General features: G+C 48.7%; 1 protein-coding gene across 4 annotated transcripts; it reads right to left on the bottom strand.

Annotated features, from left to right (window-relative positions):
• On the bottom strand, positions 1–25,447 carry LOC121093420 (inositol 1,4,5-trisphosphate receptor interacting protein). 4 transcript variants are annotated; one of them, XM_040605644.1, is made up of 3 exons: positions 25,269–25,447; positions 20,445–20,551; positions 1–6,184 (listed from the first exon to the last, which is right to left on the bottom strand). In XM_040605644.1, the coding sequence occupies exon 3, from the start codon at positions 6,169–6,171 to the stop codon at positions 4,522–4,524; it is 1,650 nt and encodes a 549-aa protein (XP_040461578.1). In that variant the 5' UTR covers positions 6,172–6,184; positions 20,445–20,551; positions 25,269–25,447; the 3' UTR covers positions 1–4,521. The 4 variants fall into 4 exon arrangements, with proteins under 4 accessions (XP_040461578.1, XP_040461579.1, XP_040461580.1 ...); XM_040605645.1 differs by lacking the exon at positions 25,269–25,447 and adding an exon at positions 25,052–25,111; XM_040605646.1 differs by lacking the exon at positions 25,269–25,447 and adding an exon at positions 24,849–24,965.
• Positions 25,448–27,860: the final 2,413 nt, after the last annotated feature.

Genomic DNA, 27,860 nt, shown 5'->3' with positions numbered 1-27,860 from the left:
TTTAGATTTTGTACAAGGCTTCTTTTATTATAAATAAAACAGCATGAGAAGATTTATATAAATTCAACAGTGTCCTGCTATAAAAGCAGCGGTTTGAGTACAGCATTGTTAATCAAGGAAGACTTTACGTCTGGAGGGTTTTGGTGTTACTGCCCATCTCAGCTTCATTGCCAAGATTGATCTTCATACTACAGTTTTGCTACTGAGCTAACACACCACACACACACACACACCCCCAATCCTAAAAAATAACAAGTAATAAATAAAGCTATTTACTATGTAGGATCCTATGAGAGCTAACCCCTCAATGACCAGCAGCTAAGCTGTTACAGGTGGGTAAAGTCTCATTTCTTCACCACAAAGAAAACATTGCAAAGGCTTTGCATTAAAAACATCTGGTGAACAAGCACCAAACCTTGCTGCTTGAATATTGGATACAAGTTTTGGATCCTTTTGCTAAAATACATCTTTATATCCACGTAAGACCTGTATACAGAGCAACTCAGAGGGGAAGAAGCCATATTCTGTGGCTGCCACATACTAAAGCGTGAACTCCCAACAGCTCCCCTTAGAAGACATTCAGCTCCTGAACAGCAATAATAAGCTTAGATCAAGACTTTTCCTAAAGGCAAACGGCTCGTGAGGCTATGCTGTAGATCAGTGGCTGCTATCAAGCCATCACTAATTTTATTGCTGTGACAGAGCCTATAATAAAATATTAAAACCACAAATGGAAGGTGGAGGGAGTGGTTGGAAACCAGCAAAAGGCAACAGGAGTTCATCTGTTAGTTAGCAAATAGCAAGAAAAGCACTGAGACACAAGAAAGAGGTCCAGGACAGGCTATTTACTCTTCCCTAGGATCTCTCATGGACATACAGACATTACCAAAGAGATGCTGTTTGTTACTCACGTATCATATGCTGTTTGGTTTTAAAAGAACATTATTCTATTAAAAGAACCACAAAATCCCACTTCCACCCCCACGCTTTAAAGCTGCTTCCCGTGAATGCCCAGCCAGACTTCAATCAAGGCACAACTAACAGTGGGTGGCACTAGAAAGTCTTAGGACATTTTTACTGGCTGACAGCTGATGGAGCTGAACTGTATTATAAACCTTTTTCATGAAATATGAGTGTGGCCTTTTACTGCTAGGGCTAGTACTCGGTGGGCAAAGATTCAATACAGAGAGACAACACAGTCCAAGGAATGATGTGCTTCGCATCATGGCCTCCTAGTACCACTGTGGAGGTCTGATCCAGAGAAACACAGTGTACCCACATCTCCTCTGATGCGACATGTATATACCTCTGGTATATATACTGGTATATGGCTTACAAAGATCTCTGCCTTGAGGCTTACTGGAGCACAGCTTACAATCACAGAGCAGTTCTCCCCCCGAGACAGGTACGAGGGGGTTCCCTCACAGCCTAAACGCACAGAACAGACCTCTTAAAAGGTGCTCAGGGCAAAATGAGCATATTGCATGTAGGAAAACTGAACGAAGCGATTTGCTTTCAGGGAAATCAAATCCATAAATTCCTTGGTTCAGCTCCAACTTGGGTTCAACTAAACCCCATGGGAACACTTCAGGGTCAGTTTGGGCTTAAGAGAAAACAGGCACACAGATACAGAAAATGAAGAAAAAAAGATTTAATCCACTTATCAGTTTAGGTTCCCTTTGAGTCTGAGCAGCAGTGCTTGGAGCTGTGTGAAGACGAGTTTAGGCATGTTTACAAGCCCGTAGGACTGGCGTTACAAAGCTTTGTTCTGACATTTTAACAGGGGAGTTACCTTATTTTGCTCAACAGCCCTTTCTTCTCATCCTCCCGCTGTTCAACCTTATATAGAAGTTATTTTTCAACCCTGAATGTCATTTCCTGAGCGACCTGGGTCACAAATTTGTTTCTGTTCTTTGGACAGTCTAAATTTAGACTCCTGACAGGAAATGGCAAAGAAATCTTTATTTCTTTCTGGCTGGGCTGGGAACACGTTTAGAAGAAACTCCAACCACAACTGCTTCAGCATGACCTGCCTGCCACCAGCCCATGCAAAGCTGGATCTGCCACAGGCACCGTACAGTGAACCTGGGCAGGTAAAAATGGTAGATTGCTTGGGTTTGCCAACAGCTTCCACAGCTTCCAATGTAGCCTCCAGGCTCCAGTATTCACCCGCTCTCCCTGTACCTCTGCTTGTCACTACCTGCTTGTTGTGTCCCCCGAGATTGCTCCTGTTCTTTCCTGCTGGGGAAGGTTGGCTTGGTTGGACTAATGAAAGCCAAGGGCTTACAGGTTAGTGTTGTTAGCGTTAGCAATTAGTCCTGCCCTGTTGTTCTGCCAGCCCTGGCAGTCTCCCAGGGGCTCATCGCCAAGGGTGCTGAAGCAAGCACTGATGATCCGAGAGTCGTTACTACTGGCATTACCCACCAGCCTCTTCTCTCCCATTTTGCTTCCTACCCCTTACATTCTGCTCAGATATACTACTTAACCACCCCATAGTAGTGATAATAAAAGCCAAGGAGAACAGCAACTTGAGCAGAGAGTTCCCTGTCCTCACCTCTGCTTTCTTACAGAACATGTGTGGAAACGGGAGTTACAGCTTTCTCTGCCTTTGTGCATGGAACGTCCCTCACTGGTGAAGGGACAGACAAGAGCAGGCATCAAGGAGGTAGTGAAATGGTTTTTACCAGGAAAAGGGAGGAAAGGACACATCTGTGGAAAGTTTGCTTATAAACAAGCTCGATAATAAGCCTCATGCTCTATGTGTCCCTAGTAGTGATACAGAATTAAATCTTCTCTCTGATGTGTGTGATAGAGAGGACTGATAAAAAGGGACCTGTGGAGTGATGGTAACATCCCTGATGGGTCTTACCACCCAGAACTGTTTACCCTCTTGTAAACAGAATTCAGAGAAGCCCTAGTGTAAAACACAGCAGGAAACCCTAGTGTAAGAAAATGGTAAGACTTAAGGCCCCTTAGCACTGAAAGCCAGGATTCCAGGACCAGCACAAAGCAGATCTGCACTGAGGCCCTGGTTTGGATCCTGCATGAAGCACATGAAAGAGGGTGAGGAGCTACTGAGCCTTTTCCTCCAGCAAAGCCACCTCGCCAGGGCTGGGCAGCCCACTGGCACAGCACTGACATGCTGCTTCCTGAGGGAGTTCAGGCATCTCCCTTTCTGCACTGGGTTTTTTAGCACGTGCCTTGAGATTCTCCCCTGGCTTGAAAGCCTGCAGAAGCGGTCATTTCCCCATGGCATTCCTGGCTCAGCAAATGACAGTCTGCTAGCAGCAGCGCATCAGAGCCTCATCAGAGCAGCGGTCTTTAAAAGGATTGAGGAGACCCTATATGGAGGCAAACAGGTAGCTTTTGCCTGGGTATCTGGGGGCAGAAAGGATGTGACACAAACTACAAGGCAGCTGCAGAGACGGTGCTGCCAAGCTCTGCTACATGTGCACCACTTTCATTCCCTCCCCTGAATTCAGAGCCATCCTGCTGGCCTTGGCCTCATTAAAAACATGCTGGGAGAGTCACACTCTCATTTGGAGGGTGATTGTTCCCTCCTGCTACCAGAGTGCTGAGATTGAATTTATTACAGATAATTTTGGAGAACTGCTTCTTCTATGAAAGCAAAACCTGCAGCAGTTCTTTCTCTCTTGGCTGTTCACAGCCTTGCTGCCCTGAGGTAAAGAAAACAAACAAATAAACCAAAACGCCAGAATAATGGTGTTTCTCTCTTTTATCTAAGGTAAAAAAAGTTTCCTGTCCATTTATCCATGGAAAATGGCCGGGAATATAACCTGCTAGCTGTGTTACCATGAAGAAAACAGAAGACTCAAATGAAATGGTCTGAAGACAGAGACACTGCTGCCTGCTCTGCTACATCCTCCCCAGGGAAAAATGTGCAGGGGTGTTTCTGAAGGACAGGACAAGCTCCAAGTCCTATTAAGAAGGGTTTTTTAAATAACCACAGTTCCCTTTTGATTAAAGAGCTGTGGTTGATTTAGGGTCTCCATCTAGTCCAGATCTTGCGCATGGCCCTCCTCCTCCTCACATCAGCGTCCAGTCTTATGCCACACTTCCCACTGGTGGCAGAGCCCCTGCTGTCTGCAAGCACGCAGGATCCTGTCTCCGATTCCTCCACCCTTTTCTTATCTCCCCCTTCCAAAGGAAATGAAGTATTTGGCTACCACCACCACTTACACTGCAGGCAGCTGAATGAATTACTCACATCTGTTGCTTACCACCACTGTAGCATGACTGATGCACAATAGAAAAATATATTCTTAGCTGTGTAAAATCCAGGCAGCACACCAGTGGGGCAGAAACTTTTATACCATGTCTTCCAGTTTTTCCCTATCTTCCCCACATCCCCTCTCCTTTGCTGCAGAAACCATGGCCCAGGGCTGGTTCAGCTGCAGACAAGAAGCTGGTACTGGCAAAGTCAGTTCTCTCCAGGAGGCTTTGGAAAGCTGCCGTCTGTACTTGTGCTTAGAGGAACAAGTGTTTTCCTGCTGGCTTTGGTTAAAGGGATTCCTTATGGATTCCATTGGTTTGTGCAAGGGGAATGTGCATCGTGTACTCATTTATCAGTGCAGACGTGTTCCTGAGCATCTCGTGGAACGTGTCCACTGTCTTCCTGTAAATGTCCCTGTGTAGCACAAAGGGACGGAAAAGGTTGAGAGGCTCAGCCCTCTGGAATATGATGGGGAAGCCCAGCTCTGCTGGTACATTCCCATTGCCAATGAAGAAGTGATAGAGCTTCTTTTCATGCAAACATTTCTCCAGGAATTTCAGCATGTCCTGTAGACGGGCCTCCAGCTTCTCTGGGACCCAGTCCTGACTGGGACGTGCCTGCAGGAGATGCAGCATCACTGTCTTCAGGTGGTAGTTGGTAAGCCCGCTTGGACCTGTGAGGCTGCACTGCTTCCCATGGAGGAAGGAGAGGATCTGCAGGCAGCTGACATGGCAGGCGTTGACAGGCAGTGTTTTGGAGACCAGCTGGATGAACCTCCTCTCATACACTGCGAAGGTGAGAAACCAGTGAGTGCTGGAGGAGAGGTCTGTTGCCAGGCCACTTCGAGGGAAATGAGAGATGAAGTAAACATCAGAGTTCTCATACTGCACCACAGGGGTGAGATTGAAGGCAATCGATTTCCCTGATCTAAATTTTATCTTCAGGGCTCCTGGTGAGTCCAGGAGGCTGAAAGAAAGGTCAAATTCATACTTGTGGGAGATTCTGTTCCAGGCCTTGGTGACTGCAATCTGGAACCACTTCATGACTTGGTCAGCATCCAGATATTGTGTATTTTTGAAACACAAGAGGTCTTCCATCTCACTGCTGAGCCTGGTAGTATTGGCTTGGCTATGGAGGAGGCACAGCATATCTTCCCCTAGTTTAGTCTTGTCACAGATGCAACCTGTCACATCCTCATCTGCCCTGCATACCTTGATAGTGCCATAACCTTGCTCATCGGGGGGAAAAGAATCACCAGAGCACCAGGTCTGGGACCGAAAACAGTATGGCTCTGGCGGGGCAAAAGGCACTATCAGATCACAGACAAAAGGTTTACGCACCCTCCAATTTTCATACATGCTCCCCACACCCATGCAGTCCTCCACTTCCATGTCAGCATCTCGGTTGCAAACACTCCTCAAGGCCTCCAGCAAGTCATCTGCAAAGCCTTCCACCATCTCCCGCATCCTGGCCATGTCTCCAGTGGTACCCAAGATGCGCTTCTCATAGAAGCTGGCCAAGATGGCCTTGTCAGGGAAGGCCACTCCTTTAAATGCTTTCCCCAGGACAGCCATGTCATCCTCTTCTCCTCCTGTGTCCTGCCAATTCCCTTCCTGGAAATCCTGCCTCCAGAGCTCAATCAGCAGGAAGATGACCATGGAAAGGGCAGTCCACATATCCCATTGGACTTTTCCCTCTTTGCTTTCCTCTACTACCTCTTCAGCCTTTTCCAGAGCCTTATGTGTGGCTTCCTGCTCTGCAATTTCCCGCTCTAAGCGCAACTTCTCCAGCCGAAGGCTCTCCTCCCGCTCCTTCATCTTCTGGATGATTTCTTCTGCATTCTCGGGGATGGTGCCATTCTCTTTAGGGAAGAGGAGCGGGTGGTTGACGATAGCTGTAATCACCACTAGGCACACCCGGAAGATTCCCATGGGCATGGCAGTTCCTTCCCTGGAAAAGAAAGAGAGGTAGAATGACCCACGATTCAGAGCATACTCCCTCAAGAAGATGAAGAAACTCTCCACTTGAATAAAAGTTTTGGCATCCCTTCCAGCCCTGAAAAAAATGCTTGAGACTTGAAGCTTCTAAGCGCATGCCTGTTTCTGCAAGTTATCAACCAAGCTTCCCAAAGAGACTTTATCAGCAGATGGTGAGGATAAGAGTCCTCTTAGCAAATTAACTTTGAAGAACAGAACCGTGAAGGCACTTGCTACTGTTAACCCGCTGTGATGCTGTTGGGGCAGTGTGGGAGGGCACATCCTTCCTCCCTCCTTTAAAGTTCTCAGGACAGAAAGGGAAAAAAGCAGGCAGGACATCCCCAGGCATCTTTCTCTCAACGTAAAGGCTAATGTTGCCGATGTGGCAATGGCATAGGCAGGGCTGTCCTGGCCACCTTCCACGTTAAGCATGTCTGGGGACCCACACAGCCTGCTTGGATCCTCACTGGCAGTGCTGGTTATGTGCACCTAGGTGGGAACAAGCCTGCACGGTTTTCTGCTTCTAACCAGGCATTACAGGCAAAGCTCTTCCTGCCTTTCAGCACCATCAGGATCAGGCTGTGGCAAACCTTCCTGGCCTCCGGGATGCCTCATGACTGCAATCCCTGGAAAAAGGGCAGAGACAGGAAGATTGCTAAACTGGAAAGGGTTTCATTTCGCCCACTGGTTTTAAAAGCATCAGGTTGTTTATTTTTGGTGCTTATTTCACTATTAATCTGTGGAAGACATTAGTAAACACTATAGCTTTGATCTAACTCGTGCCCCAAACACCTCCAGCAGCTGTGCTTGCAGCCAGCTCACTCCTATTTGAAGTGACCTCAACGTGGCTGAGAAACACCCCAGGCCTTGGTGTCACAGTGCTTGAGTCCCACATGTCACCCCTTGCACAGGCCCGTGGCATCACCAAGACTGCTATGGTGTTTTGGAGTTGCTTCCTGTGGTTATTGCTCTGCTGCTCGGACCTCGCACATAAGGAAGCCTTCCATGCCATGGGGCTCATGATGAAAGAATTTAATTCCCAGCTTTCCAGGACACAGTCCCATTAGTGGGGCATCTGCTTGGCTTTCACAAGTCCTCCCAGTGGGCTTGGCCAGAGGGAGCTCAGGCTAAAACCTGGGATGTTTCCTCCCAGGTGGCATTTCTGTTTCAGCGGGGCTGGCATTGCTATCAAGATCCCAAGCGCCTGCTCAGGGCAAGACAATGACGTTGTCACCCACTGCTGTGACAGCAAGCTCACCAGTCCCTCTTTCCCCACCTGCCCCTCAGTCCTCTGACAGAGAGACCAGAAGGACAAGATGGAGAAGCAGGGGTATGTATTCTTCCAGCTGGGACATTTCAATGCAGCCGCTTTAATGCCTCAAGAGTGTGTTTCAGAAAGAAGGGTTTCTGTTACAGGAATAAAGCCCATCAATAAAATACCTAATCAGTCAGACCAGAATACTAATCTCATTCCTAACAAACCAATTCATCCTGCTGTGGGAATGAGACTGTTTTACAGAAAGCCAAGAGATGGTGAGGCACCATGTGTGCACCAGGAGCTGAGGGCTGTAATTCCCTCCCCTGCAACAGCTCCTTCCTGGCCTGAGCACAGCGTGTTTTGGTGCCACGGCAATCCTGCTGTCCCAGCATCTGGGCAAGAAGAAGGACATCTCTGGCAATCTCATTTATGCCTCCACAGGGCATGCAATAAAAACAGATCCATCCCAGTGGGCCTTGTTATCATTACTGCACAACGAACTGCTGGTTTTCAATTGCAAGAACTTAGATTTCCTCAGTGTGAGCACTTACTGTACATGGGAACTATATCCTTCGGCATGCAGTTAATTCTGCTGACTAGAGGGCTGGGACTGGAATAACAAGAGAAGGGAACAGGATTGAGATGTGCTGTCCGAGCAGCACAGGGCTCGGGATAATGCTACATGCCCCTCCCTGTGTAACTTTTACCAACTACCCATTTTAGATCCCATGTACATGCATTGATGAATGCCCTTCCGCAGACATTGCTCTGGAGATGGTTTGCGAGTCTTTCTTGTCCTTTCACATTTACATTAACTCTTTAATTCATTAGGCAATGAATTAAAGCTGAATTAATGCCCAAAACTGGGTGTCTCAGTTATTCTGTGAGGTCCATGCCTGGCCACATTTTAAAAATAAACTGGGGTCGCCCTGCATTGCAAAGGGCTTTATCAGTTTGCCGGGGCAGGACAGGAAGCACCGGGAAGTTCCTTTCCTTAGTGCTACGCTCTTGCAGACCACGTGTGCTTTCCACGCTTAAAAATAACATGGCCAGGGGCCAAGTGCCTCCTCTTGCAGTCTTGACCAGGACGACACCGCTGCTCTGCCCTGCTAGACCTCTATCCCTGTGGACGAAATGTTTTACTGTTAATAGATTACTTCTTAGATGCATAAGGCTGAAAGAAGTCAGCTTCCTTAGGATCTCCTTGTACCCTTCAAGACACTCTCTTGCCCAGCTGCCCATGGGCACACCACTGCCAGAGGTTACCTGCCCCAAAGCTTTGCTAGCAGAAGGGGTTAGGCCAGACATCCCCAAGTTCATCACCGGGTGGCTCAGCTGAATTCATTCCGGGTCACTCTGGCAGTCTAGGCTGCCCCTGATTTTGCAGGAGTAGGTTAGGAAGCACGCACACAACCTCTTCCCCCAGCAAACCATACAGGCATCAACCTCTGGGAGAATCAGGATGAAAACTGGAAGTGGCATCTTCAGGTCACATCAATTCTCAAGACGCATGTCTGTTTTCAGCCTGAAAAGAGGAAGTTCTCCTGGTCAAAACTGCCCTTTTGCTACTGTAGCTGTTCACACCAGAAAATTACGCCAAACGTTAACTTCAGTTAAGGATTAAGGTTAATGGTGCTCAGTGACCAAGGTCAGTGGAGCCTGGCCTTGACAGGAGCAGGGGTGACACAGGCTGAGTGTTCCCACATCTCATCGGCCACAACCTCCCTGGCTAATATGGGAAGACCAAATGATACAGGTGAAACCAGCAGCACTGGCTGCTACAGCAGTCCAGCTTTCCATAACAAAGGCTGCTCTTTTCCCTTGCTTTTAACTTCAGCCCAAGCAACTTAAGCCTGATAAAAATATTTACACCTGCTCCGGCTGAGACAGCTTTTGTGTGGAGAAGGAGAGAGTCCAAATGTTTCCAAGCTGCAGACAAAGGGAAACATCATTGTTTCATCTACACATCAAATTTAGCAGCATTTCAAGTATGGGGGGAAAAAAAGCATTCATGAGTTTTTAAACAGCAGGTCTTCAACCTTTTCAAAATTTATGGCCCTGCCAGTTTTGGCCATTTGAAGTACAGACAACATCCACACTTGGTAACAGGCTTACATCTAACCACCTTCTGCAGACCCTCTTGCAGCAGTCCCAGGGCTCCAAAGGCCCCCCTGAGGGAGGATGCCAATGGGGTCCTCACCACATCACAGGCAGGTCACCTCCCTGTTCCACGGGTGAGACAGCAGAGACCCCACCTCTTGTGCTCCCATGGGCACAAAGGAGGGAAAGGAACAGTGACACTGAGGAAAGCTGCTTGGGGAAGGGAGGAGGGCCAGGGCCAGACGCTACATGGAGCCCCACTACTGCAATGTAAAGCTCTGCCTCTGCCCAGCATGGGATGCTGCTTGTTCAAACCTGCCTCTGGCACCAGAATTAGTTTCCTTCTGGGCTCTTGTGTGGCGCTTACTGCTTTGGTGACTGTGTGCTGCACCGATTGTAAGGTTAACAACCACTCTGAACGACCCTGGGAAGTGAGGGGGCAGGCACCATCCCACTCTCCAGCTGGGGAACAAGGGCTCCGAGAGATAAAAGCAGCTGATTGCTCTGCTGCCCGATCAGAAACAACAATCAGCCCATGCTGCAACATTTGGTATTGTTCAAAGGCTTGGTATTGTTCAAAGTACCTGCAGCCCTCCACCCTCAGTTCCCAGGTGGGTTAGGTCATTCTTTCAAGCCTGAAGGATCCCGATCAGCCCCACAGCAGGTCCTGGATGAGGTGGAGAGCCCCAAGAGGGGAGGGGGAAAGATGACACTGTTATCACGCAGCTCAGGTTGGTGCCACGAAGCCACATGCAGGAGTCCAGCTGTCACACTAGCTGATGTGAAATCTCTTTGCTGCACAATTCAGTAATGTTGGATTCACCTGCTTGCCTGGAGCACGGTTACAGGTAGAGTACAAGGAAGGGGAAGCACGGGGACTTTGAGAGCTGGCTGAAATCCCCCTGCATAGACATCATAAAAATCAAGGGGTGAGTATGCCCAGAGAGGCTTGCCCCAGAACTGCCGCTGGAAAAGACTCTTCTCCTCTGCCACATTTGGGCAGCGCCAGCCATGCCAAAGGCTGCAGAGGAAATGGGCTGGATCTCTGAAAATGGCCCATCAAGTGTGACCTGACCCATCACCCATACGCAGACCGTTGGCACTGGTGCAAAGGCAGAGCTGCAGCTCCTCACCAGCACAAAGGCAGCCCCCTAAGCCATAAAACTGGTGTTGAGTTCTTCAAGCCAGCATTTGCTGTGCCTGCATCTCTGCAGTAACTGTCTCAACGTCACCTGTGCCACCTGGGTTGCTGCACAAGTGGCCTTGAAGTAAATCATTTGCAGAGACAATTGCAAGAAAATATGAAAATAGCCGTTGTACTGTTTCCTGAACATAGTCAGCTGTGAAGATGAATGCAGTGCATGCTACTGCAAGCAGATTTACTTAGTGATGCTTCATGTGGCGTGGGGATAGAGCTTGGCTCTACCTTCAGCTTCTGCCTTGATGACCGCCTCACCTGGGAGCATCACAGAGCCCACGTGGTGTTCATGCTGGCTGACCTGCGACAGCCGCTGCCCTTTGGCAGTGTGTGACCTCCCGCTTCCTACCAGCCACCAGTGCATAAGCAGCCAAGTCCCTCATAGAGCCGATGATGCTCAGAGCCGAAACAATGTCCCATCCTTTCCAGCTAAAATGCGCTCAGCTTCTGATGTCCCCAAGCCTCTCTCACACCCTTTTCCACAGCAGCTTCAGACCCTTTTGTCTCCTGCTGAATCTGGAAGAGGAAGAGATTTAAATGGCAGCTTGCAACTCGCCTCTGTAGGCTGCTCATGTGCTCTAAGCCCAGATAACTCTCCATCTTCTTTGAAGACATTTCCCTTTCATTAATGGTCCCTTTCTTCCCTCAAGAGTTCCTCATACAGCTGTATTTTTTCCACCTTTTTACTCCCTTAAATTTTGAATCGTGGGAAGCAAAATATGCTCTGGCTGGTGTTCAGCAATAAACCAGATAGAAGTGAGCTGAAGCTTTGATTCTTAAATTAGAAAACCCCAAGTCAAGTCACTGAATGTGGTTCAGTAATGCACTGGAACACGCCAAGACATCATTTACAACACACTCAATTGCTTCCTGCAATTTGGCTGATACAGAAGGCAGTGAATAGGTGGCTGCCCCATTGTGTTTTGCTTTGGTAGGCTGCAAGAAAAGAGGCAATCTGAAGAGACGATAGAAACTACAGCTGTCTGAGAGCTATTTTCATTGAAAGCTGCCAAGTTTTTGAAACTAGAATTTTCATAGGAACATATACGACTTCTGAGACTTTTTGCTAAGGAGGTCTGGAAGGGACTCTGCTGCGTGTTTTGACCAGAGGGATTAATGGCCCAAAAGAGCCACTAACCTGCACTTGGGACTTTCTTACTGGGAAGTTGTGAGTGTCAAGCCCAGGGGTTTCAGGCCCAGCCCAGCTGTACTCCCTCATGGCTGAGCTTCTGGGAGCATCTCCTTGCTGTAACAGAAAACAAACTGCCCACGGGCCCTGGAGTATATAGTCTGAAAATGCTTCTGCTGAATTTATGAAGATCTAGGCAAGACAAAAAGTTTGCTGAAAGCCCTTTGTAACGCACTATGTCCTTCTCCAATTTGCAAATACCATTGCCACCTCTGCAGGTATTGAGAGGTATGCCTGGCCGCAGCAGAAAGAAATTATGTTACCTCTTGATGGGGACTACAAGACCTGAATTGTAAGAAACAGACATAATGAAAGAGAAATGGGGACTGCAGAGATGCCCGTCAGTATTATTGTTCCTGCCAAAAACTTGGAAAGATGCACTTTAGTCAACTGCATACCATGGTGCTGTTTTTCCACCATCTCCTCAGCAACAATTACAGAACAGCCGAAAGACCTTTTCTGGCTCAGGACAGATGTTGATGGCAGTTTTCCTTCCAGGTGCTACATTTAAAGTCTCAGGAGTAGACATATGCTGGATGGATGTTCACCAGAGAGCAATACCCTGGTGAAGATATCAGACTGGTATCTGCCATTAGTTGCTGGGGATTCGTTGTTTAAATTTTGCCTCTTGCACGGAGAAGAATGATAAAAACTTCAGGTTTTAATTTTATATGCACGTATTTAAAAAACAGAGCACACGTCTATGCCTTTACAGTCTGATGTCTTAGTTAGGATGACAGAAACTTCTGTTGAAGGCTCTCCTCCGAATCTGGGAGGGAGTAACAGTACTGTAAGCTTTGGTCTCCTTCCCAGCCCCAGAGGTTGCTGCCCTCATCGCTTGGCTGCTTTCAGGTCAATTCTCTGCTCTTCAGGTTTGACCTGGGCTTTCACAGGACATGAGGAACTGGTTCACTCAAACCTGTTTTGTTCTTGAGACCATTTTTACTGAAGAATTATTTCCTGGGGTGGGCACAGAGGAGAAGTCCTGTTTTGGTGAAGAATTTCAGACCAGAAACAAGTGAGTTTTCCTCCCAGGTCAGCACCACATTTGTTAGAGCCTGCAGGTTATCCAGGACCCTGGTGTGATGGATGCTGCCAGCTCCTAGGAGACATCATGCTGAAGCACTGCATCTCCAAGCATGAGTTTCCATGTTTACCTGAGTCTGCAAGGTGGGGCTGGCGAGGCCCTGGACCCTCAGCAGGGCTGGAGGGCCCGTACAGCCGAGGTCAATGCTCCGGGCCCACGTACCGAAACACATCCCAGGGTGACTAAGGGTTTATCGCGCCAGTCTACCCTTCCCTCTCCACTACGTACGCGTTCGTGCATGTGGCCCTGCCCAGCTTTCACCTCGCACAGGCAGCAAGAGCCCAGACACTCAGATGAGGATCCCCCGCTGTTTTTTACCTTCCAGGACTAAGCCCCCACTGCTGCAGTGAGAACATGTCCCCAGACCTGTACAGAGCCACAAAAAACTCCCACTTTCTGCTCCACCGTCAGCTATGCCAGCATCCAGCACAGCCCACCTAGAGATCACACAGCATGGGGCAGCCAGGAGAGGCTCCTGCTCTCCCATCCCCTGAGCACAGAGCCAGCTGTAGCACACACAGCCCAGCCAGGAAAATTAGCAGCCACAAAAATGCTGCATAGAGCCTGAGCGGCACCAACTTGTGCTGTTCTTTCACCCTCTATGAAATAAGCTTGCCTACAGGATGCTGGTGTGATGAGCTACTGACTAGGGCAGAACACTGCCAGCCACAGCAGCTGCAATTCATGCTCTGACTTGTCTTTCAAGCACTAAATTAGGGCTACAGACAAATTACCAAATTCCAGTTGCCAGCACAGTCACAGTTGGTTCAGCACAGACTGGTGGGATCGGGCTTTGGCTCTGGCTCTCTACCAAAGCCACCAGTGGAAAGGAGCAAACGCACCAACACACCAGGTGCAGAGGTCTGGATGTTGAGGCTGGTACCACAACCATCTTTAAACCCAGAACAAGCCAGCTGGCCTGTTCGGACTACAAAAGACAGGTACGGCAGGGCAACCGCCTTTCAGAACATGCCTGGAAGCTCCACCCCAGATCAGCTGCTTGGCCACAGGACAGCAGTTGGACAAGGCCACTCGCCTGATAACTATTGTTTTGCCGTGTGACTGAGAACATGCTAGCCTTTTGTAACATCCGTGGACATCCTGTCCCAGGCCTGCTGCAGTGCCAACGGGGTCAGTCGCACAGCCCGAGTCGGACATCCTGCCCAACAGGTCTGCTGCGGACTGTCGGAAGCAATATTTTCCTCCTGGGGTCACCAGATCAGGTATTTCCAAGGAAATGCTGATGCTCATCCTGTGTACAGGACCAGGCAGCCCTCCCTTCCCACGGACAGGCAGATTCAGGGTGGATACGCATGTGAGCAGCACTGACGTCGCTCAGACAGAGGCAGATGCTACTGTGCAGCCCCAGATCCAAGCAAGGAGTGATTTCGCATCTCTCCAAGCAGAGGATTGCTTGACTTGCCCTGGGAAGGACAGGGAGTGTCTCTCATATCTTCCAGTCATTCCCTGTCTTTGCCATCAGGAAGCTTTTTCTCATGCTTCTAACTCCCTTGCTGCAGTTTGAACCCCTAACTTTCCAGTGACCACCGTGGGTAAAAGTAGGACAGATTGTTTATTTTCTTCTTGCAGTAGCACTCAAGATGTTCAGAGGCCCTGCCCTTCTGCCTCACCTTTCACGGTACACAGAAGCATTTGTAAGATGTTGCCATAAAATCCCACGGCCCCCGTTCCCCCAAAGCCTAGACAGTACAAAGTCTTCTTTCTGGCTCAAAATTAGGTATTTGCCTTCTAGGGCTCTTTTCCAAAAGCCAAAGGAGACGCAGCACCTGTTTGATACTCAGTTTCATCAGGAAGTGGGGGATTTACCTGGTTATTTCTAAGTCACTATTTCTCAGTGCATACAGGTACCACACCATTAACCAGAAGGTGATTCTGGCCCCCTCTTCTGCCCTAGGAGTCAGCAGCCACCGCCAAAGGCAGCTATAATAACTACTAAATCAACACAGAACCACATCACGCTCCCAAAGGACTCACTGTAAGGATGGACCCAAGACAGCATACCCATGGAGACCAAGAGACAATGCTAACCGTAGGAGCAGTGCGTTACTCAGCACCCTGCCCACTGCCTGAATGTGGTTTTTTTGCTTTTTGACTGTGCAAGCCAGCTCTGCTCTTGTCAGCAAGCAGCACGTGGGCAGCCTATGTGGTGCCTTGGGTTCCCCCTGCTACAGCCAAGAAGGGGTTTCACAAATTGGAACACAGTGTCTGGCTGCAGGGGAGGTAGTGAGGGGAAAGGTAGGAAGTGTGCATGTGGCTCCCACCCACGTACTGAGCTGTTGTGGTAGGATCCCAGCCAGGAACAGCTTCGCTTTTTAAGCCAAATAAATTTTGTCTGTTAATTGTGAGAAAACAATTGAGGTAGACCGAACTTTTGTGGGATGGATTTTTTTTTTTGAGTTGTGTTTTCTCCTCCTTAAAAAAAATAAACAAACACACACCAAGGGAAGAAAAAAAAAAAAAAAAGTTGAAAGGTTGGCTTGCCAACCTCACCAGCTCCCTCCCCTACAAATCCAACGTGATGGGAACCTGGGCAATAGCTGGTCATTCCCTTGCACAATATTTCATCAGCACAGACGTCCACTAACCCCCTGCTGCTTTGCCAGGAGCCTGAGTGTCAACCACAACGTATGAAGCAACATCAGTGCACAGACGCTCTCTGGCCTCCGCTTGGTGCTCATGCTGGGACCCACTCTGGCTACCGCCCTCAGCCATACAACCTCTCTGCACATGCAGGCAGCCACGGCTCATTGATCCAATGTGGCAGTCACCTCAGGGAAGGTGGTGAGAATACAGTAAGGGTTCAATTACCAAAATGTTTGTTTAAATCTGCCCCCCTTTTCCCCACTTAATTCTCAACAAGGTGGGGAAAAATCACACCAGTGTTGTTAAATCAGGCAGTGGTTACTCTGACCCTCCTCATCCTAAGGTAAGCTTATGCCCTACATCACAACGCATCCAACTTCACTGTATATTGTACATTCATTGAAATGAATGCTTTGGCATTAAAAAGGCTGGTGGAAACATTATTAGAAAGTTGATTTCCCAGCAAGGATACACTACTCCAGCCCGTCTAAAGAAGAGCACATGTGGATGTTGGCACAGCTCAGACGTGGCTTGCAGATTGTTTTGGGCAATAGCTGGTCATTCCCTTGCACAATCTTTCATCAGCACAGATGGACACTAACCCCCTGCTGCTTTGCCAGGAGCCTGATAGTGTCAACAACAATGTATGATCATGATTATGTTTTACATGTGAAGCTATGAAGTTTTGTTTCAGTCATGTAACAATGAGCACTTATATATTACAGACAGTAGAAAGCACAGTAGTTGCCAGACACTTCCACACCGAGATGCAGAACAATAACACAACAAAAATAAATTGTCATTGCAGGCTGGGAATTTGGTTGATCTGAGATCTTCTGCTCCATCACAGTCTTGATTCAGTGACAAAGACACACACCTGTATCAGGAGACCTGCAGACCCATGTATCTGCTTAAACAGAACTCAAAAACACTGGATGGGATTGGAGGTTTGTATGATTGAACTATTGTTTGGCTAACTAGTTACAGCTGGTTGTATTCAAACAGTTGGGGAGGAACAGTATTTAAAAGCTGGCTATTACAGGCAAAATGTCACCACAGAAATGAAAAGCAATGCTTTATTCCATTGCCTGAAATCCCAGATTTTTTATAACACACAATATAGTTCCTAAAGTAAAAAAAAACAAATAAAAAACCCCAACCAACCCCCCAAAAATATTGTGAAAGCCCCTGCAGGGATGGGTGTGGAAGGAGAGAGCAAGAAAGAGCACTTTTACTGCAATGCCCCGTTTCCTTGACTCTCACTAGGATGACTCCTTGATCTAAGTACAGGCACTCCGCATTGCATACCAGCGTCTGCGGGAAGAATCAGGCCTTCCTAATTCATTACCTGGTGGCTCCAGAAAAAGAGCAGGAGAAACGCCACAAATGCTTGGGAAGCAATAAGCCCAGTCTTGGCTCACTAGTCATAAACCTAAAAACTGCCAAGACACGTACACATACAAGTATGCTGGCTGCGGCATACTGCTGGCTAGCCCTGCTTTTCAAAATTAGTTTGAATAAAAAAAAAGCCATAAAAGAAAACAAACTTCCCCCCTTCTGTACAATATTTCCATGAAGCTCATCCTTTCAGCACCCGTGGCCACCAACTAACTCAGAGCCATTTCCACCCAAGGGAATGACTCAGAGACCAGCCTACTGCCACATGCACCCATATTTAACAATCTTCATGTGCTCTTTGCTCAGTCCCCTCTGCTTACCAACAAAAGAAAATATGTTTAAGCTCTTTCTTTCCCTGAAGAATCTGTAAACTGAATGCTGGGAAGAAAAATGCTGAAAAGACTCAAAGGGCTAACACCAATGTAACATGCACGGCTGTAACAAAAGCACCAAACACACATGTTAAGGCTGTGAAGACACGTGGTTTTCATTTGGGATGTGTGGGGTGAACACACACACTTGCTTCCTTTATAACATAAGCACAACAAAGGCAGGCTTTGTCTGAAAGCCAAGGGACAGCCTCTCTGCACACTTAAAAGACTTAAGTTACAACGTAATGGGAACTGTGAGTCATAGCTGTGGGGCCCCTGCTCACAGGCACAAAAATCCCTGCTGCTGCAGCAGGTAAGGAGCCCAGCTTAGCAGTGAGCACAGACAGCTTCCAGCTCCGCATGGGAGACTGAAAGCGCCCAGGACCAGCAGCAAACGCAAGGCTGAGCTGAGAGCACATGCTGTGGATGACTTACAGCGCAAGCACATCCCTTGCAGTCCACATTTCTTCCTGTAACTCCTTCAGAGCTTGAGATCACAACCCTGCAGTCGTTCCAAGAGCATGAAGCAGCTAAGGCTCAACAGAGAGGCGGGACGGACATCAGCCAAGCACCTTCAGAATTTTGACTTTGGCTGCAGAAGAGCATGGTCATGATACTTAGACCGAGCACAGCCAGCTCGCTAGGTAGGACCACAGTACAGCTCTGTGTCCCTAAGGCACCGAGTATGCCAGATCATTTATATCACAGTAGGGGAGGGTCAGCCAATGGATCCCAACTACCCAAAATACAGACACACATCTCATCCTTGCCTCTCCTACCCTAGAAAAAAAACCTGTAAGAGTCTGCAACCCATTCATGATAATTGAAATGTGTAGCGCAGAAGTGGCTGTGCTGCAGAAAATCCAAGTGTCTTCTCTCACACTTCCAGCAGTCCCAAGGTATTTGGTTGCTAAGTCTCCAGAAGCCTTTAGAAATCAAACTCTCGTCTGAAATCAGTGGCAGTCAGGTACCTGACCATGCAGGAGCCACATCTTAGGATGTAACCATTTTGGGTGCAGATACACAAACACAAGCCCCTCTGAGAAGCACTATACTGTGAACATCAAGTGTCACAGTTGAAGCTGGAGCCAAGGAGATGTTCTCAATCTCTGATATGTATTAACATTCCACAACAGCTTAAAAAATAGGGCAAAAAAGAGGTCTGAAAAAGCAATACAGTCTCCCCCTTCTGCCTACACACATGGCCTACACTGTGCCTGGATAGTTTCTGGCAAGTCTTTCTCTACTATGTTCTGAAAAGCTTCCAGCACATCTCCAGCTCTGCCTCCCAAGGCTGTCTAGACTGCTGCTTAACTACCTGTACCTGCAGGAAAGTCTCCTTATCACTGCACTGGCCTTCTCCAAAACAAGCTGTAAGCCCTCCTGGGATTCTGGCACATGCAGGCAGCATCCTGTCTTGGGGAACTACTTCCCTCCTGGCAGGCAGGTGGGAACTGTTTGCTCCCACGCCATTAGGTGCTCCCCAGGCATCACCAAATGCTCTGCAATTTGGAAGGACTGAAAGCAAGGCACTCTGAAGCAGATTTTCATTGTTTTCATTTGGGTTTGGCCACAAACTCTTACCTTTTCAACTAAGGCACCCCTTGAGACAACCCACAGAAAGATGGAGCTGGTTACACAGGTGTCTTAGGTGACACCTTACAGCCAATGTCAGTTTTCTGCTCAGGCGCAAGAACCTTCTCTACGTGCTCTTCCCCATGGTTTTGAAAGTGAAGGAACAGCATGTTTCCCTTTGCCAAGCAACTGAAATAACCATATGAGTCGGAGACTGTGCCTAACACGGCTTAGATTCTGCAGCAGTTGGCCTCAATGGTCCTCATGCTTGCCAATACCATGCTTGGTTTTTCCAAGCCACATGCATGGCAATAGGGTGCATCAGATGTTTTCCCTATATATGCTGAAAAAGCGTTTCTGCCTTGAGGCAAATGTCACCGATATAAATAACATGCTAGATCAGCCAGAAAAACCTGCCTCTGGAAGAGGGATAATAATCAAAGATGGTGGGAAGAAAGGAAAAAGAGAAAGCTTCATTTACACACAGGAGGATGGCAACAGGCCAGCTCTAACAGCTTTGATGGGGCTGGCTGGAGAAGCACGCCGGGGAACTGTGAGCTGAGCTTTGCTAGAGCAGAGCAGCCGTTTGAACTGCCTGGGATGGGAAGAAGAGGACAGACACCAGCCAACACAGACCCAAACTAAAGAAGAAAAACAATCACATGGAGTGCATGAAGTAACAGGTACTGCGAGTTGTAGCATCACGTTGTGGCAGCCAGGACTGCTGTCCCGGTGGCTCCCGCCACCATCAGCTCCAGTTCTCTCCCCACCATTGCTACCCACAGAGCCTCCTGTCACACGCTCGCAGAGCAGCACTGCCAGACATCTGGGTTTCACCTGGCAGTTCTGCTTTCAGCGGGTTTTCCAGGGGGTTTCACACAAACATGAGGGCTCTACACTTCACTGGCTTGTAAAAGCCACTATCTCCCTTCAATCCAGCCGCCTCTGCTGTTCACTCCTGATCATCAGGAGGCTGTTCAGGCACTTTCAGGCCTTTGCTCTTCCTCTAACACCTGGAAGAGGGGTGAGGATCTAGTGCTTTCCCAGTCTGGGTAAAGTATCTCTGGCAAGTTTTCCTGCATAGCAGCAAATGCAGCAGTAGCTGCTGTCAGTGCAACTTTAGCCTGTTGGCTCCCTTCTGCCATCGCTCCCTGACTACACCCCAACAGTACCAAGCAGTCAGATAAAAGCAATTTTATACCGAACACCAGGAGTGAGGCTTTTAACGCTGATCTTCTAAACCGAAGCCATTTCCAAACTAAACCTTCTGCTACTTTTGCTTTACAAGTGCTGTCTGACTCTCGCTGCTGGGCATGTTTACTAAAATATGAGCCACACCACCTTCCTTCCAGCATTTCTGCTGCAAGGCTTGAGATCTCCTAGTAAAAGCCCATCAAGAAGCTTTTTTAAATCACATCAAATCTGGAAAGAAGAATGACCCCTGGAGCACTTACCTGCTATTCGACTTTGCAAGTGCTCATTAAACTTCACATTACTGCTATCACAGTGACGCAGCGAAGATGATGTTCAGTCACCCACCGCTGAAGCACAACCAGGAAGCCTGCAAAACACAAAGAGAACAAATGAGGAAGTTCAGGCAGAAGACGGGTACATAATGCAGGTATCTAAATTAGGGATTGATTAAAAGAGAGATTAACCAGAAATAATCAGCTTTGAAGCCATCAGGGGAGAGTTAAAATTCTCCCATGGGAAAGCGGATCTGTCGGCACTGTAGGCATGCCGGCAAGAGAGGACCTCCCTGCTCTGACTCCATCCTCACCCACCAGCCCTCTCCTTTTAAAATGGATTAGGGTCAAATTAGCAGCTGCATAAATGCAAGGGCTGGGATAGTTTTGTCTGGGGTTGGTTTCTTTCAGAAAAGTAAGCAGCTTGCAAGGTAGAAATACTTGCTTGGGGAGCTGGGTTTAGAGAGCTAATGTGAGAAACAGAAAACACAGAAGAGGCAGGAAGTAAGTCTCCAGCACACAGGAAGATGTGAAACACTGAACCGCAAAAAGATAAACTACCATATTTTAGGAGAGAGAAGTTAAGAAGTTTAAGATGAAACAGGAAACAAAGCAAAGTCTTCCAACCAGGAGAGCGTGGGCCCGACGAGCTGGCTGCCGGCACACAAAGGGAGATGTTACCCAGCTGCATGCAAATGGTCTGGGGAGCAGGAATCCACCACCCTCCTTACCAGCTGCTATCACCACTTCAAAGCTTCCAACTGTCTTGGCCTGATAAAATTACAAATAACGTGGGCTGAGCTGAGCTTTGGAGCTGGATCCTTTAAGGCTCAGCATCAGGCTGATGCATCATTGCTTTCCTGAACCCCTTCACTTTGGCAGCTGCTGGGGAGGAGATGGATCAGCCAGCCCTCTGTCCTCCCATGTACCTGCTCCGACCAGACAGCGTGTACCGTTTCACTTCTCCATTTCAGTCTTCAACTGTGAGGCCAAACGGGCTCTGCTCTGACCTCCCAGCGGGGCTGCTCGTGCCCCTGCTCAGCCAGCACCATGCTGCTACCAAGAGCGGCACAGACTGACGAGCACAGGAGCAAGACACCCCAATCCTAAAAGTGCTAGATCCACACTGTAATATCCCAGTGGATGTTTGTTAGCCCTCGGTACTGGACCCATGATGGCTCAGGGCCAGTCAGGTACAGCAGGTGCCTGGAGGAGAGAAGCTATGATGTGCCATGCAGGAACTGCTGTACAGGACTTAAACTCTCTCTTCTGAGATTTAAAAATTATTTTAATGACTGACAGCATGTAAGCCAAGGTCTCCCTCTACTACATGTGTATAGAGGCTGGACAGACCTTGACTGAACCTCAGGGGACGGTCTAAGGTCACTATGGGAAGGTCCCTCTCAGCAGTGGGTATGTCTGCCCTGCATCCTCACATGCTGGCATAAACCTCCCCTCCCTCCCTCGGAGGCAGCGTGAGCAACACAGCACGGTGCTTGCTGGGGGTCAGCCCTATGTGAGAGCCTCCTCTCTGCGCCAGAAGTCAAACCCGCCCCTGCTCCAGTGAAGCTCAGCACCTAGTCTGGCCTTCAGGTCACGACAGTAAAACCCATTTATTTTGCTGAACTGCCAGTCTCAGCCAACTTTGCATGGCCCACGTGTGCACGGAAATCAAAACAAGCTTAAAAAAAAACCACCAACAACCCCCCCTGCCCTGTGGCAGCTGCACCCCTGAGCCAGCCCTCTGTCCCTCAAGCTGCTTGAAGCTTGGCTACCGAACTCCCTTCCTATTGCCCACACTGAGGGGTGAATGGGCAGGTTTTGCTTACACAGCTGAGCCCACATCCCTGCAAAATCTGGAATTCACGGGCAGGCACAGGATGATGCCGCCCAGTGCACACCCTGGCCATGCTCCCTCCCTCCAGCCTGAAAACCAGAGTCTCTACCTCTCTCCACCACCCAGCAATTACATGTGCTGATGGAAAGTATGCTGCCTGGCAGCAAACCTGCTTTTCCCCCCAGTATAAATTAATTGTAATAACACTTGGAGAGAAAAAGTTGGGCCACCCAACAGCCCATTTTAAAAGGGATCTAAGGGAACAACTCAGGAGCTTTTTCTCAGTGCTCTATTCCATTGCACCATTGCTATAGACTGCAGTTCCGCAGACCGGAGCGTGCAGGACAGGACAGTACCGGACGGCAGGGAGACTAGTGCAGACTCTTCATGGAGTTCACATACTTTATCAGTGCTCCACAGCACAACTGCTTCTTAACGTTCACCTTGACAGAGGCTGAATTCCGCTTAAATTTTGCCAGGACAGTTGTTTTAGAGGGGATGCAGATACGTTAAGAGAAAACACCACAACCAGAGAAATAAACTGCCTTTTTAGCTGTGTACCCACTGCACTTGGGGAACTAATTTAAGCCATTGGGAAAAAAAAAAAAAAGAAAAAAAAAAGTACACCAGAATACAACCCACTAAGCATGACTCCTGATACCACACTATCTGCGTTAATTTATTTGCAGGCATGCTCCCAGATACTGAAACAGTCAACAGGTAAACAGTCACAAAAGCCAGTCTAGAATTGTGCTTTCAAAAAACATACACTTTTTGCTTATAAAGCAAACTCTGAGATTAGTTAGATCAGCTCGCGGAATACCAGTGTTAGGTTTCTGTGGCTCAGATTCCCTTCCCCTGTTAGTCACTGCCACATAAGAAGGATCACAAGCACTGGCATCCCTCCGAGACCTCGGTGCAGCAGAGGCACACAGGAGCCTTTACTGCCAGAAGAGCACCCACAAAACACGGGGCGGGGGGGCATGCAGGACATGCAGCTTTCCGTGGCCCTAGCAGTCAGAGGCGCAAAACAGTTACTCAGGAAAAGCCGATCCCCCAGTAAGGGCTATTTAGTCTGACCTGGCGGGGAGGGAAGGGCAGAAAAAGTGAGGGGGGGGGGACAAGAAAAACCAGAAAGGCTGTTCTTAGTGTACTGTAATGCTCTAAGCAACAAAAACAGGAAGACAGTTAGGTGGGGAGGGCCACCACCATAGGTCTTGATAAACAGGTACAATGTCTTTGGCCTGCATAAGTCACTTCTTCCTTACAGATGCTGCTGGTGCAAATACAGATCACACTGTTCTCCACACCCAAGCCATACCACCCGCTCCCCCCCCCCCCCCCAAAAAAAAAAAAAAAAAAAAGGTGTCATCTACAAGCTGGGAGCCAAGAAGCCCTCAGGGCTGATCCCAGTACTGACACTGGTGCTCTGACTTTTGGCAAACCAGTTCACCTCTCTCTGCATCTGTGGCAATCACATTTAGTACGTGAATTTCCCATGTGGGAGCAGTGTGAAGCATCTATTGTGCTGAAAAGAAGATTGAAGAGAAGACTTCCAGTTTCCATTCCTAACTTACATGTTCTATTTTCCTCAAAGACTGAAGAAACCCCTTTCATGTACATTAAGGAAAAACTGGTTTTAAAAAGTAGTTGCCTTCAAGGGTAGACAGAATCACTGTAGCCAGAGCTGCAGAAGAACGTTATCACCACCAAACCTAACCCAAAAACCTCACAAAAGAAGCCACACTACGCTGCTGCTGATGTCCTGTCCATGCACCGCTTGCCTGGCAGCTCACACCGAACACGCCTGAAGGAGATGTGCTGGGCATGGTTTAGGCCCATAGCACTCATTAAAACCATGTTAATAGTAAAGTTTTCTGAGAGACGCTGCTGGCACTCATCCTGTCTGACCACATAACAGCCACCAACAGCAACATGTCCTATTTTCCTGAAGGTTTTTTACATGGCAGTTCCCCAGAGAACTGCTTCAAATGGCCAAGTTGAAGATGCCAAGGCCAGTCAGGCTCCAGTTCCGTGTGTCAGTTTTACAGCCCAGAACTTCCAGCATCCCCATCCTGATTCACTCCGGTCTGAGATACAAATACCTACCGGCCATCTTCAAAAAGATGCTCACAGACATGGACAGCAGCTCTACTAAAAACGTCATCACTCCTCCTCTCTGTACCCATTAGAGACATACCGTCTCTCAGAAGAAAGGCAAAGAACTTTTGCAATAAGCTAAGCCCAAGCCCCTTCACACCGAGCACAAGCAGCAAAGCTCGGTGCTGTTTCGCAGGAGCTGTACGTGCCCAGCCCATCACCGCCCCCGCAGAAGGGGCGGCCAGGGGCTCTGCGCCCCGCAGGGCTCGGTCCCGCCGGGGTTCCCCACCGATGGGGGCTGCGGCCGCCCCCCGGCAGCTGACGGGCCCTGAGCGCCGGCTGCCCCCTGCCCCCGGCCCGGCTGCGGGCGGAGCAAAGCCGAGGGACCCGCAGGAACTTCGGTTCAGGGCCCGGTCCGGCCCGCCGCCCGCAGGCCCCCGAGACGAGTCACTTACGCACGGCGCGCACGGCGGTGCCGGAGTTCTCCGTAACGGAAGCCCGGCAGAAGTCGCACCGCCGCGACCTGTTGCGGGCAGACAGCGGCCCCGCCGCACCCGGCCCCGCGGCTCCGCTCCCACAGCGCCGCGGCGGAGCCTCCCCGGGGCGGCGGGCCGCCCCCACCGTGCGCCCAGGCCCCCTCGCCCCGGACGAGACTTACTGGGCCGGGCCGGGGTCGCCGCTGCCCGCCGGAGGGCGGCGCGGGGCGGCGGGTCGGGGCGGCGGCTGCGCTCGGCGGGGTGCGGGCGGTCCGCCCAGCCCGGCCGAAGCGGGCTCCCCTGCGCTTTGTTTCCCTCCGCCTCCAAAGCTCCCGGGCCAGCCCTCGGAGCCGGGCCACCCTCCCGGCTCCCCCGTTAGCCTCCCCGACGGTTTTGTACCGAGGGCGCAGAGGAAATGCGCTCATTTTGCTCCTCGGATGTATTCTGACCTCCTGGTGGTCGTGCCTGAGAGTCAGGGAAGCAGCTGAAACGCGTCACCTCCCCTGCAGTTCTCACCAGGGCAGGTCCCGGGGAGGCTGTTCCGTTGTCCTGCTCGGGGCTGGCACAAGGAGAAACTGGTGAATTTCATGAATGCTCTGAAGTATTCAACATATATTGAAAACTGCTGTAAGTTGGCGCCCAAAGTTTCAGCAAAGTATTGGTTGTCAAACAGCGAGGCTGAAGGAACAGTATCTTCTCGGAAATGGCATCACTGGCTGAAAACCGGGTATCTTCTTGCCCTGCAAAGTAGTTTAAAACAGAGAGATGACTGATGTTTTGATGATTTTGTTTACTTCTATGATGCTTTATGAACAATCAGATTCACTGGATTGATCATGGGTGCCCAGCCCACAGTCATGCTTTGCTGTGCTGGGGGCTATAGCTCAGAGAAGTGGCACCGGTTTCCTCGTAGGGGTAGGGAGGCCGAGGCACTGCAGGGTTAACTCAATAATAAAGGCCACAGTAAGGGATTTAAAAAAGTGATCTCCAACGCTCCTCTCATTCTACAAAGGGCATCTTACAGAGCTAGCAAAGAAATAAGTTTGCTCAACAACTCACTTCCACAAAGATGCTTAAGGGCACCAGATCTGAGCAATAGGATAGTAACAACCCTCTGATTTAGGGGAACTACAGATCCCTTTATTACACCCTTCCTCTTTCCACAGCATTGCAACAACTGGCTTACGTTACCACTGGTGTGGCATGTTGCATGTTCTCCACCACTGCTGCTTTGATTTTTTTTTTTGTTTGTTTTAAGCTCAGGTGGTGAACATGTGCTGCAGTGGGAGACAACTTGCATGTTATGCTGCGCTAAGGCTTTGCAATATCAAGAGGAGACCAGGCAAACGTGGCGGCACAGCTTTGCACCGAAGTGGCCCAGTGGTAACTGGGACTGTTAAGTCAGCCCATTCTTTGGATTTCCTGTAATGCTTATTGAATTAGCAGTTTTAATGTTTTTCAGAGGGTTTGCGTTCATAAATGCCTCTGCATGGGTATTCTATCCCTGGTGCCTGAATCGAGTTTATTCAGGTTTATTGGCAACCTGGGTGTAGTTAGTGCATTCCTTTCTCATTATGCCATAATCTATGAAAATCATCTCTAGCAAGAGCAGTACTGGAATCTCCCCGCTTCTGCGCTGCAGGACTCGGCCTGTCTTGCTGCATTATTTATTTCCCTTGGGAACTTCACAGCAGCAGGAGGAGAGAAAACAGTTCCTTCTCCAAGATCACAGCTATTCATCACCTAAGCCAAAGGAAAATGTCTACTAAATATCACCTGCATAAAGCCTGGCAAGGTAGTAATTACTGATTCTGACCGTGTGTGTGTGTATATATATATATGTATATATACACGCTGGAAAATACAAATCACTGTAAGTTACAGTGACTATAATTTACATTCATCTGCAAATTTTCCCTGGGATACAGGGAAAAGGCCTGAACATTTTCCAAAGGAAGGCTTCCATCCCAACAGATTATATTACATATCCACTATCCCATTCAGGATCTACTTTCTGTGCTAACTCAGATGGTATAAAATTATGATAACAATACAATACATGTAAATGGAAAAGTCAAACCAAGACACATTTATTTGATTTGTATAAGGGTTTTTGATGCATTTCAGCAGTTTGAAAGAGGAGGAGGGAAAATTAGAAGCACGTATCCTGACAACACCAGCACATGATTCATTGTTTGAGTATTACTGCACTGCAGATGGCTTAAGATCATTATCTTGCTAAAGGTAGTAATTTATTTGATAATGAGCCACGCTCCGCTATCCTTACTCAGATGTTGGGCAGGACCTGAAGCTGTGATCAGTGGAGTAACCATGCCACAGTTCCTCACACAGAGACAGAACCTGTGGCTCTGTGACATGGCTGCTACCGCAGCAGGAATTGGATATAATAATATTATTTCTAAAATGGACTTTTGAGATCCCAGCAGCAGGAGCAGGGCAAGAGCAAGATTTTTGCTGAGAGTTAAATTCTAGGTATCTTTCTCAGCTGCTTTTGGACATGTTAGGAGGCAGAGGAATTATTTTATTCTTTCCACTAGTATCTCTAATCCATTACAAAAATAACAGTATTTTCTTAAACTATTACAAGCAGTAAATGAAAAACAAGACAAAACAAACCAAAACCCATCATCTTGCAAGATCTACAAAGAGAGGACAGGGATACAATAGAGAAGCCATGGGTATGCAGCAGTGAAACAGGTTTGCACACAGCTTCCAGCTGTCACCTTCACAAGAAACTCAGGAGGGAGCTGCCAAGCTGGAGCACACAGAGGGATCACGTTAACACTTAACTCAGAGAAAGCGGGAATGATAATCTTGTTCCAGCCAGGCCTTGCTGGTGCCCTGCCTTTCATACTGCAAGTGTGTGCGTAAGCCTAAAGGAGACTGCGGCAGGACAGTATTGGAACAGGCACAGCTCAATGTGACCCAGCAGAGCAGGAGCAGGAGCAGACCACCGGGAGAAGGGAAAGG

Source organism: Falco naumanni, chromosome 9 (genome assembly GCF_017639655.2).
Source record: "Falco naumanni isolate bFalNau1 chromosome 9, bFalNau1.pat, whole genome shotgun sequence".
NCBI lineage: Eukaryota > Metazoa > Chordata > Aves > Falconiformes > Falconidae > Falco > Falco naumanni.
This window is presented reverse-complemented; position numbering and strand designations above follow the sequence as displayed.